Source organism: Augochlora pura, chromosome 7, assembly GCF_028453695.1.
Source record: "Augochlora pura isolate Apur16 chromosome 7, APUR_v2.2.1, whole genome shotgun sequence".
NCBI classification, from domain to species: Eukaryota; Metazoa; Arthropoda; class Insecta; order Hymenoptera; family Halictidae; genus Augochlora; species Augochlora pura.
The window spans coordinates 36,630,097-36,643,066 of record NC_135778.1 but is presented as its reverse complement, the minus strand read 5'-3'; the positions used below and the strand labels follow the sequence as shown (position 1 = coordinate 36,643,066).

The 12,970-nt window shown below is 34.3% G+C and overlaps 1 protein-coding gene across 1 annotated transcript in view; it reads left to right on the top strand.

Moving 5' to 3' along the window:
• The window catches only part of LOC144472004 (uncharacterized), a 157,191-nt gene that overhangs the window by 102,692 nt on the left and 41,529 nt on the right, over positions 1–12,970 (top strand). The window contains exon 2 of the mRNA XM_078184635.1: positions 12,492–12,712. Coding sequence (XP_078040761.1) covers positions 12,492–12,712 — 221 coding nt within the window. The remainder of the gene's footprint in view (positions 1–12,491; positions 12,713–12,970) is intronic.

Below are 12,970 nucleotides of genomic sequence, written 5' to 3'. Positions count from 1 at the left end.
GTTGTAAATTCGAATCAGGCTACGATATGCCGTCTTGCACAAATATGCATAAGAGGACAGCTTCTAAAAGGAAATAATTACTATATTTAGTATTATAGTATAAATTACCATATTTATTATTATAGTATAAATATAGTATAAATTACAAAATTTACAATTATAGTATAAATTACTATATTTAGCATTACAGTATAAATATAAATTACTACATTTAGTAAGTTCAATTTGAAATCCTCATTCGTCGTGTTTGGTTAGAAAATAATACAAATACGAATAATAATAACAGAATCTGAAGAAATGACTTTGAAAATTTCAAAATTTCATGCTTAATGATTGCTGCCTATTTTTTTATTAATCGAAAGAAGGTAAAGAAGTGGAATCTAAACTTTTAGAAAAATTGAAAAATAAGAGCCAGTCTACTGCTTGCACTGCTGTCACCGTATTTAGTAAATTCAATTTGGAGTCTTCGTTATAATCCGATTCGACGCTATACTATAAGGTCAGGGAGTCAAAATGAGATAGTACGTGTATAGAGTAGAGCTCAGCGAGAGATCAGCGCGAAGACCTTGCCACATCAATCGATTCCGGTAGTTAGTTTTGGCAGGGGTTGAATGATACGCCGATAACAACACGTGTCCTGTGACGGAGCAGTTAATAAGGTGACTGTGATCCAGTTTCCGGTATGTGTTCCAGTTTTGGTAGTCGCACACGTTCAACTGACTGATTAAACTTTCCGATTGACAACTATCGATCTCTGTAATACGAGCACGGTTGCTTGTGATTGCGAACCATAAGCATTTCCGTATTACATGATCCTTGACGCAGCTATCTGTTACCTACAACACGATCATTTCGATGGTTTAGAATAATTCAATGATTAAGTTTTTCACATATATATATATATATATAGAATTGTCAGAAGAGATTTCGATGTGTGCTAAATGTGTTTTTAATTATTTGAAATACAATTCGTTTTAAATAAGAAAATTGTATGGTATCTTATAATCAATGATTGAAGTTCGATAAAGATTAAAATAATTTTTACCGTAACTTGCATTATTTGTACATATTTGTAATAATTATTTGTATCTGCAAGTTTACATTAAATTGATAAAATTATATAGGCGACAACCATTTTTTATGTATAAAACTTGCACTGTAATGACGAATCATACTCGTGATAAAAATTCAATTCTTCTGTCATCAAAGCCTAGAAACGGAATTAAATAAAAGGAAACAAAAATTATGTGGTCTTATTCAGGAAAATATTAATGATAAATAAGTGCTAATCAATGCAACGTGAAAGACGTCGTAGCGCAAGGGGTTAAACGGCGTAATTATTCACGCAGAAGCCCCGACAGCTGTCAAGAAATTGCACGACGCCGTACCGATGATAGTAAAACAATTAACACATTATACACCGGGGACGTGAATTGGCGTCTTCTGTTCTTGAAGCATTGGTGACGACGAGAGGTCGCAATTCACGTCTTCTACACGTCTTTTATGCTTCACGCGTTACGCGAGATACGTTCATTCGCCGATGAAAGGACAATCATGCATGTTCTCCAGCGTAATATAATCGAACATTTATTTCGATAAATTAGTTGCATATTCACAATTTCAAAACCGTGATCTGATTTCACGCATTAAATATCTTTTATGTTTAGACAAATTTGTACGTTGTCCTACTTTTTTTTATAAATGCGACTACATTCTCGTCGCAACGGTACCAAAAGTGATAACGAAAACAGCAGACCTATTATAACAATCACGTCGAGCGAGCGTGAACATTTTACCTTTTCCGTCGCGTTGCGGTTAAATGACGCATGAACCAGCGAATCTCGGCATAATAGCGAATACCAAAAACTTTTTACTGCCGGCGTTCTTTTTTTTTATCGCGCGATCTTCGTCTGAAAACAGTTTCCGTGCATTTTATTAAATAATACAATTATTAAAACCGTGAAGTAATATACGGTTCAGCGATATTTTGTTTTTAAATATTTATATTTAATCAATTATTTCATTCAAGTATTGATATAGCTCGAAGAGATAGAAAATGTGTACAAAGATTAATTACCTCTCACAAATTAATTAAATGTAATTTAATACTATTGGACTGTAGATCCTCGCGAAAAACTTTCCATTTCCATACAGCAATTTATAAAAATTAAAATTGAAGAAAATGCATCTTCGTCAACTAGAAAATTGCTCATTCTAAAAAAGAAAAATATTTATTGTATTTTAAATGCCTTTTTTAAATTTTCACACACCGTAAATGTATTAAGATTTCAACTCATGCTATTGATAATAAATAATTAATAATACTCTAGTGCACTGTAATTCCAGTTACCTCTTACTCCTTTGGTTTTTGCTCGTTCAAAATTTTCACCAACGATAGAGGAACAAGGTTATTTGCGGATTTGTCTTCTTGATTCGTTGAACTAAAAATTCCATTTTACGTGTGTACGTGCGCGAAACTCGGTCACTCGGTTCGTTAACTAACGAAACACGTATTGACAGACAGAAAAGGTATGTATGCGCATACCTGTTTATGGACAATCGATAAGTCAACGCTCCGATGTTTACAAGTTCGCCATTGAGTAAGTTTCTCGGCAATTCGTGGAACTATAACGATTCGAATCATTGTCGAACACATTGTTATCCGTGGTAAATCGTTAACGTTACATTCGCGTCTCATCGTGTGCATTTACAAGACTTCAGTACTGTTGACACAACTACCAAATCAACCGCAACCGATTTTTGATTTTCTCTTTTACAATTTCTGACATTATAGAAACGATAATAAATATTGTTATATTAGTTATACATTGCGACACGTTAATTTCTTCAAATTCCTAAAATTATTCAATTTTGATAAATTGATCATCGGCGCATGATTAACTGATATTTCTTTGAACGCAAAGGATTTACATACATGTAACTTAAAAAATGTAACATAACCTTAACATAATCGGTCGACAATTAGCACCACTACTCGATTAATTTTGTAATCTCTGTTCGAATAATTTATTCAAATATATTGCAATGAATAGTTCTTAATCTAATAGAATGTTCGACTGAAAAGAATTCGATCGAACAATTGTTTTAGTTAAATATTTCTTTCTTACAATCACAGATCCGTCGCTGCGCGTTGGTCGATTAAGAAAATTGAAGGATATCTTCTAACACGCGATTGTCAAATGTCGTGAAACTTTGCACGCTCGAGAACCGTGCCACGTGCGGTTGCTATCAGAAACAACAGTCGCGGTGAAATCAACTACACGGGACTCGTGCAGCGCTCGCGTTCCTTAGGTGGTTGTCGGCATTATGTTTCCACCTCGCTGTTTACATTCTATTCGCAGAAACTATTCACAGTCGATCAAGCTGACGCGAGAAAACAGGCTGGCATTTTTTGAAGTCCATTTCCTTTACGAACATTAACCATGGTATTACGGTATTATTCTTTATATTTTATCTTTGCAGATATCCAAATGTATTGTTTAATAGTATTGCATATATCTCTGAAAGAGAAAAAATAAGTAGACCTCGAACCTTTTAATACCGTAAGTGTCCCAGGGATAAGCAATAGAACTTGCTGTTAACAATTTATTCATAATTCTAAATCTTTGAAAAACATGTGAAACCGACACAATATTGTTGAAACATTTTTCTGTCTACCGACAAAAAGTGTGCACAGGTTAAGGAAACACCCAAGAACAAAATAGGATTAATGTCCAGAATGTAGAATTGCACTTTCAATTTGTCGAGCAATTATACAGATACGTTTCCGGTATCATCGGATTGGTTGACGACCCTGTCAATGGAAATTGACCATATTTTAAGATTATTTCAGACATGCGGTGCGCCAGCTGTCGACAAATTAGCTGCGGAGTTGGAACCCCGTGAGACAATTTATCATGTCGCACGTTCTAGGAAACACATGTGCCTCTAGCATCCTGCTCTCTAAAATCCAATAACGATTGCAGTGTCATAAACCCCGATGTCACAAATGTCAAAGCACACGTGACACGAATGTGTAACTCCACCATCATGGAAGTGTGACCGAAAGTTTCTGTATTGTTAAGACATAGAAACTATACGCGGCGTCCTCGACTTGTAGTTTTCGTTCGTATGGACAGAGACATGCTCGATAAGGCTGCTTGTAGACGTTTAATATACTGGGTGGCGTATTATAAGTTAAGTTATGTGTATGTGTTTTCAACTTTTTAGGATGTAGAATAAATACTTTGTTGAAGTGATTTAAGTGTTATCAAAAATAAATCGAAGAGAGAGTAAAAGCTTATAAATATTATTTAATCATATTTTAGCTCCTTATATATATTGAATTGAAAATTCCCTTTTAGGGGAAAATAGTTACATAGATAGTTATCCTAGCAGAAGATAATTAGCTGTCTTTACTTAAATGGATTACCCTGTATATTGTCAACATTTCGAAGCTGTCGGCAACATCGTATCTGTAAATTAACCTCCAAATGATCGATACGTATTGTCAATATAATATTGGCAACATTTCAGTATATTGCATTGACGATATTGTTCATAAATATTGTCCATTCATATTGTCGATGTTTATTGACAAACCTATATTGAGAATTCTGACCTATCGGCATTATTATCGATCGCCAAAGAGAGGCGGAATAAAACACAATTTTGAACAACGTTTGCATGTCAATAAAATTTGTTACAGTCTCGTACAATTCATATCATAGCGAAATTGTTTTCATTGATACGGGCCAACTTCTAGGGAAAATGGTAATCAATTTGTTAGTAGATGCACAGACGAACCTGATGCGAAGTCGGAGAGGTATTGGGTGGTTGGTCGAGAAACACAAACAAACTCGATGCGGAATCGCGGTGCTATTGGTTGGTTGGATAAGGTACTTACAGGTGAGCCCTGATGCAGTGGCGGTTGGAATAACTTATTCATTAGATTATCATAATATGTAGACGACCTCGATGTGACATCGGTTAGGCGTACGAAAACGGTTCCATAACTTCAATATTATTTTAATTAACGCAACCTGAAAGATGGAAACGGTCAACCGAAAGTTGAAAAATCTATATAACAAAATAAAACGAATGAGTAAGTAAATAATTATTATTAAAATACTGACACAGATATAGTATAAAGAAAATACCACGCTTTGTTAGTTATCACTTTTACACATTTTTCAAACAGATCGCAGCGACAGTCTGCTTCAAAAAACTTTAACTATTTAATAAAAAGGAAAACTGGTGCGTCATATTTCTATAATATATGGATAAATGAGTATTGAAAACCTCGTTATTCTTGAAAAAGGGCTCCGACTTTTCTCATATACGCCAATTCCGGTGCAACGAATTCCAAAACATGATTCAGCATAACGACGTTCAATGCACGTTTCTGCTCTTTATACGAGCCGAAGGCGTTTGAATTCGAGGGTGTATATGGTACGGGAAATAGGCGAGAGAGATCTCAAGATTTCCATGTAAAGGAATCTTTCGAAAGTAGTCCCTTAGTGAATCGTGTCTAGTGCCGGTTGCATCCAGCCGAGGCATAATCACTCCTCGTTGCGTACATAATATAACCTATGTAGATCCATTTGCCGTCTTCAGAAAAGAGATTACAAGAACCTTATTCGAAATTAGCGAACGAGAAACCATAACCTTGACATGAATCGTTGTCATAATGCGTCCTCTAGAGGTTATGTATTACGTATTATTTAACATAATATATTTATATTATATTAATTATAACCAAATTAATTATAACAAATTTTTTCGTTTCACAATCACGTCCAGCTACGAAGCTAAGACAAAATGGTATAATAATAATATTTTCGAAAATTTTGACTTATATTTTAAAATGCACACTCTGTACATGCTAACGTATAACTTATGTCGCTATTATTTTATTCTCATACGTAAAAGGCTGTCATTTTTAAAATAAATTGTAACCGAGGATGAAAGGTGGATATTATTTTAGGAGGATTTGAAATGGAATCAGAGTTGATACGGAATGAGTGAAAAGCCTGAAAGGGTAGTTAAAGTAGGATTACACTAGGGTAAACATTTACTCTACGTTTAGTAGGATTATCAAGGTATCTGTTGTAAGCTCTTTACCGCGCAAATTAAAGAGACATTCAAATTCTAAAACTGTAGTGGACAACTGTAAAAAACAGGTCGAAGAAGTTATACCATAGTTTATTATAAAAAGAGAAGTCTATTACTCAGCTAAACGTATGAATGAATAATATGCAACAGTATGTGTAACCTTATTCGATGCTACGAGTGAACGATAACCATAAATCGCGTATGGTTGTCGTACGATTTGTTGTATAACACGATCTTGTTTCGCAGCAACATGGTTCACCTATAAAATTTATTGTACTGCCAGTTTGATGGATGACAGATTTGCGTATGTCCGTTTCCTAGTCAGTAGAACCGTTGTTTTGCATGATTTCACCATTAATACGAGCGCATTGATTTCGTCTGATGATGAAATACGGGAGTCTGGAATCATTTTTGTACGGTTTATACTACGACAGATTTCAAAACAATATTGACTAAATTTTATTAACAAATATTCGTCCAGTAACTTTTTGCAACGCCATTTATAAAATGCCGACATTTTTCGCCACTATCTATAGAAATGATATAGTCTATAATATTGACATGGTCTATATATTTTTCAGGGATAGTTATAATTCTACCATCTTCAGTTAAAATTATCTCCGTTCAATAAAAATAAAAATTTAATTTATTTAGAATTAAAGAAACAAAAATCGATTATTTTCTGTAATATACAAACGACGAATACATATTAAACAAGGTTTTTTAATCGTAACCCGCGGAAAATTCAGCTTTCTAGGGAAATATGTAGTAATATCTCGTAACACATAGCTCTGAGGCTTTGCATTTGCATACGAATGAAAATGAGAAAGACTTGCAACAGTAAAGTAGACGTAAAAATTTCTTCCTGCTCTTATTAAGATAACATTTTACTACGCCGTCTAATTTAACAAAAAGGGTTGTATTTAAAGCTGCACTGTAAAAAGACGCGGATCTTTTAAACTCTCATAACGAAATATATTTATCGTATAATCATAGCAATGATTGAATTTGCTATTAGATATTTGTATTAGAATTTTCAGAAACAAACACTACAACAAATTAATATATTAAATAAATTCTGATAACTCCACAGTAAAAACTTCACTGTTCTCATGGCGTTAATCTCAATTATCAGAGAAAGTTATTACAAATATAAAAAGCTATGACTATACCAAGTGCTTCGATACTTAGGATTTTTCAAAAAGGATAGTTAATCGATTTCCGCAGTGAACCGCTCATGCAGCAGTAATTACAGCGAGCGGAAAGTCAAACATTTGAATCGTATTTCACGATTCTCATAAACTTTCGAAACGCGCGTAAACAGTAAACTAATTATTTCCAGTAGATTATACCGGCGATAGGAAACTAATAGAAGTGTGTTATTTCAAGTTATTGGTATTCGATTAAAACCTGAGGAAATTAGGTCAATAGAGCAGAGCAATTTAATTGTTCCCACTTATTATCGGATAAATTGGCTTTTGAATGATGTTTGAACACCGCCAGATGCATTTACGAACAACGACATTAATTGCGTTGCCCATCAATATAACTAATAAATCCCAATAACGATATTGGATTTATCTTTCGTACGCAATAGAAAATATTGTTACGATGTTTCGTTTCGTATGGCGGTAGAGGTTCGCGTATGGTGTTGAAAATTGGATGGCAGAAAGTGTAATCGGATCAATCGCGAGGTTGGCCTAAACCTCGTTGCTTTAATATCGATCATTAGATAGTATCTGACATTAGATGTCTAAGGTTGTGGAATCTTCTTAGTGAATTCAGTACAGCTGACGAGAAGTCAATTAACCTTCAATAATCAATCGTTTGCATTGCATCTCTTGCATTACAATCGATTGCTATAGGTAGATATCTGTAAATTTCTTCCTTTATTAAGAAAGAATTTAAATATTCAGTTAAAATATCATCTCTATATTAAATTAGGTTTAATATTAAGTATCGCAGAGTCGACCATATTTCTTTAAAGCTTAAATTCGGGAAAATTCGTCGTCGAGTTCGGGAGACTTATTATAAGCCGTACCAACTGTGCTAGCGAAAAACTGCTTTGCCGACAATGGCTAATGAAACACAAGGTTAAGTTCGCGCTATGTAATTACGAAATAAAATTTTCGCCGCAGCATTTAATCAGATACGGTGGAACAAAAAGGGGATTAACGATTAACTTTTTGTTAGCCGCGTTATTCTTGCAATGATCTTAAAGTCTTTCGATATAAAATTGCTCGGCCTTCCACAAAGCGTGAACCGAGTTTGGAGCCAACAGAGAATGTCATAAACATAGCAATTTGTTGACAAGTTACGTCAACTTCTCGGACCTTGAGATATTTTTACTTTGAATCTCAAAGGAGGTGCTTTTGACGCGAAAAAAAAGTATTTAAAGCAGTTGAAGGATTACTGCTAATTTAAAAGCGACTGGACTAGTTTTTCGTTAGTTATCTTGTGTCATCAATTTTTAATGATAAAATTGAGTTTTTCATCTTATTTCTTATTCCTAAATAAATATAAATAAAATTTCGATGAAATTTATTCACTGAAAGAATTAACAATTATTTTTATGTTCCTACAAATTGTAGCAACTTGTTTTTAGATCACCCTGTACATTTGATTTTCGTTCCTTTTTAGAGCGACCTATATAAAGTCGAAACTCGATTGCGTTTTAAGCCAGCGGAAATATTGTAGATCGTTCAGAAACAGAAGTGTCACGATTAATTATAAAATCTCGGCGTGAGAATGTTCATTTCATAATTGCTGTGATACGAAACGAGTAATTAATACGTCGGATATTGATTATAGTAATCTGGTTGGGTGCCTCATAGATCCGATTAATTTAATTCACTGTTCGACCAATTAGCTGATCGCACTTTGATCGTGCGCAAGTTTACTCTTCGCACGTGGGCGCATTTGAAATGATATTTTTGAAATATTATTTATCGAAATCATAGTTTTGAAATATTATCTTACAATGTAGCTCCTTTATAAAATTTTATAAATAATATTAAATGCAATATAGAATGCAAGAAAATAATGCCGGTGATTTATTAAATTAAATTATATCGAAACGATATCATGCCAATTATTTTCTGTCGCTGATTTATAAAGCGATTATTTATTTAATTATTGATGCGTATAGTAACAATTACAGTACCGATACTATACCAAATGGATAGACGGTCTGTTTTTATATTTTGCAAGACTTTTTTCTACGTATGACTTTATGTGAAGTGCGTTTCGTGGAACAGTATTTTATGGGATACTTTGCGGGAAAATACGACGATATTTCTTGCTGCCCGGGAAATGTGCGGCGAATTAAGTCTTGATGGAATTTTATAATATCTTCCGGGAGCTTTTCAAGCAGTTTAATATTTGGATAGTTCACAATGAAGCTGGAGGTTATAAAATCGATTCGTTCTTTTATGATATTGGTTAAAGATATTGCATGACGACTAATTGATTAGTATATCTAATTGATTTTAAGATAACTAAATATCTAAACAATTTTAAGATAAATAAATATATAACTAATTTTCTGTATAACTAAATATCTAATCAATTTTAAGATAACTAAATATCTAAACAATTTTAAGATAAATAAATATCTAATTTATTTTTCGTATAACTAAATATCTAAATAATGTCATATATAAAGTCTTTTGCTTTAGCCGATTAACTACATTTACAGAAGTTATTGTAGCATGCTATTTTCTACGCTTGGCTTCCTTAAACAAAAATCCGAACAGTGTTTAATATTCCAAACGAATAGTTAACAAGACGAGCGTCTTCAACTCACAATGAAAAGCATCGTTATTGGATTGTCAAAACTTTTCCAATAAAAACGACTCTCGAGTGGTCTTGAATAAGAATCGAATTTCTGAAGCGGCATCGAGATGATAGTTCTGTGTAGACACTGCAGTACACAGGGTTGCAAATAGAAAGGATTCCAACGTGAATATTGCAGAAACATATAAAGACATGGTGCTTTGAAAATAATTAATTTGATGTACGACGAAATAGATTTTAATATACAATTTAATTTTCATGGATATGTGTCTGTTTTTAATTTTAATTTTTACTGATTATATACCGTGATATTCAATATATTGTACTTATACGTGTAGACACTGTAGTACATAGAATTGGGAGTGTCTTATTTAATTAGAATACATGTCTTATCCAAAAGTTTTCAAATAGAACAAAATTTTTCTATGATTTTGGGAACGTTTCAATTTCTATATATAATAAATAAATGTAGTGTTATATAATAGCTTCAAGCTTTAAACTAAGTTCGAATTTATTAAAATATGAATCATTTTTTATGAAACTATGGCAGTTCAAGTATCGACAATTTGCCAAAAATCAAACATTCTGTATACGAGTACTTTTTAGACCGCCTGTAAGCATCGACTACTATAGGCATTCGCTATTGTTCCACATATTGATCTGTAGCTTTGTGATATTGTTGCATTTCCCTCGAGAAATCTTTCTTGAGAAATGTTTACCTTTAAAGAACTCGAACCATCTTGTTAATGCAAAACTTACGAGACTTTTTAGCCAAAAATATGAGAAAATAATTTCTACACGTCAGAAACACATGATTGTTTTCATCATCGTTACCGACGCGAATAAATAAGGTTACTATCTACAAATTAAGAGCAGCCCGAACAGCTGATTACATCCCTCTGTGGATTCGGGAAAGAAAAGGTCACACAGAATACATTCAGCATCATTACCGTCTTCTGTCCAAGAATGTCTGTTCGTTTTGCCGACGAAAGACAGTTTCCTTTGGTTTCCTCTTGCTTTGCTTCGGTTCTTGTTTTATGTAAATTGCGAGCAACATAATATCGCAACATTTTCGCCGAGGAAAAAAAGGGTTACTTCGAATCGGCTCAGAGATCAACCCTTCTCTGGTATAACAGGTAATTCTGTAATAACCTTAAATATACAACACTTGGATCTACAATTTATACTACAGAAAGTGTTATAATTTTTCTCGAATAAATTTAATGTAACGCGATTATAATTACACATTTTTGGACTCGCGTCTACGTGGAGTTTAGTATTTACAAAGTCGCGTCGTCCATTTTGTGGTTGTCGAATTCCACGAGCCCGTAGATTCCGGATCTCCAAGTTCAATCTTTTCGCCTTCCCAAATACAGATGAGGAACGACATCGTATAACCGTAAAAAGAAATAGGAAGGAAGATCTCGCCGCAATACTGGATGGAGTCATTCAAGTCAGTCGATGCGTAAAATAACCTTCTTTGCCGTAATTGAACTCTGCGGTGTTGAATTGCCTGAAATTCTACGAGGCACTTCGGGGACGAAATAAAAATGAAACAGAATTCAACCGTTGACGTTGTAGAACGCGATGCTCTCGTGTTTAGTCGTTACCTAGAGTAGAATTGCCATAATCATAACACTTAAATAAACATTAGAAAACAATAAGTAATAAATGTTAAAAAACATGTGAAACTGGTACTCCCATTTATAAACAAAATTCCATTTCTTCGCAATAAAAAGAGAAACTAGAAATATTGGAAAAGTGGCTTCCTAATATTCGACCCAGTTTCGGTTTTTCCAGGAAAAAAATTTGTTCGCTTTTTATCACACGTCGCGCATACGAAATTTGTTGTTTTTTTTTTTAAGCGTCACAGTTTTCGCGGGTTCATTGGTTACGCTTTATTCATCGAATCCGCTGTTCGCCATGCAAATATCTGAAGAATATCTGTACGACCGAAGTAGGTTAATACATTTTTATAACGAATGTGTCGGGCTGTGTCCGTCGATGTTTTTATAACGACCTGTATCCGTCGCTGTATTAAAAAATACACGATTCCGTTCGAAAAACAAAGGTCACGAAAAACCTAATAACGTCGGAATTAGTCGCGCTCGATAATATTCGAATCTCCTTTGAAATATTTTTCGCTACGAGCAATTATATTATAATAGTATAAATCGAAGTGCTAATATCTGCTGAAAAATATTTGTTATAATAAATATAACCATTCGAATGTGATATCCACGACACTTGGACAAAATGTGACTAGTTTAAACATAAAAGTTACAATAAAAATAAGTGACTTTTCTACTTTCTCAGAGTATTAAAATTTTTACCCTCCGCAAGCTTGTTAAATAATCTCAGCCAGTGTTTTGACAGTCTTTGATTAATTTTAGTTCAAAGATAAATTGTTACATTGGACCATTCTAACCTCATAATTATCCTTCGTACAATTCCAAATATTTTACAAATTCTGTTTAACCTTAATTCTCGCTTCTTCAAACATTTCAAATTATTAATTTGCTGGAAAAATATATTAATATTGGTAGACTTTTTTTAACCAAACTGTGCTGTTGTTATTCCAGGTGGATCGCGCAGAGAACGAGGAGGGCCAGGGAGGGGGTGGTCTGTCGGCGTCTTCGGCGGGCTGCAGCGGTGCTTCCGGTACGAGGATGGGCCCAGGGCCCGATTCCGGTAGCAGTGCTCCCTCTTCTGTTCCCCACTCATTGGCTACCTCGAGGGACGACGAAGACGACGAGGACGAGGAAAGCAGTGGAAGACGGTCCAATGGACACTCGGGAACGCGGTGAGTTCATTCGGTTTCTTTTTTCTCCCCTTCACCCTGTGTTAAAAACCATGCACGATGTGCATACGTGATTTGATGCAACAGTAGGTCGCATCGAGTTGTACGCTGTAATTCCCTGTACGTCGAATGATGGGGTTTTCCAAAGGAGCAGCGTATTGCCACAATTTTTAATGTCGTTTAATGAGACATCGGCGAGTCGAGGTTGCGACAGTGTGGATTCGACGTGTACGCGTGTTGAGGAATTGGTAAACTCGTTAA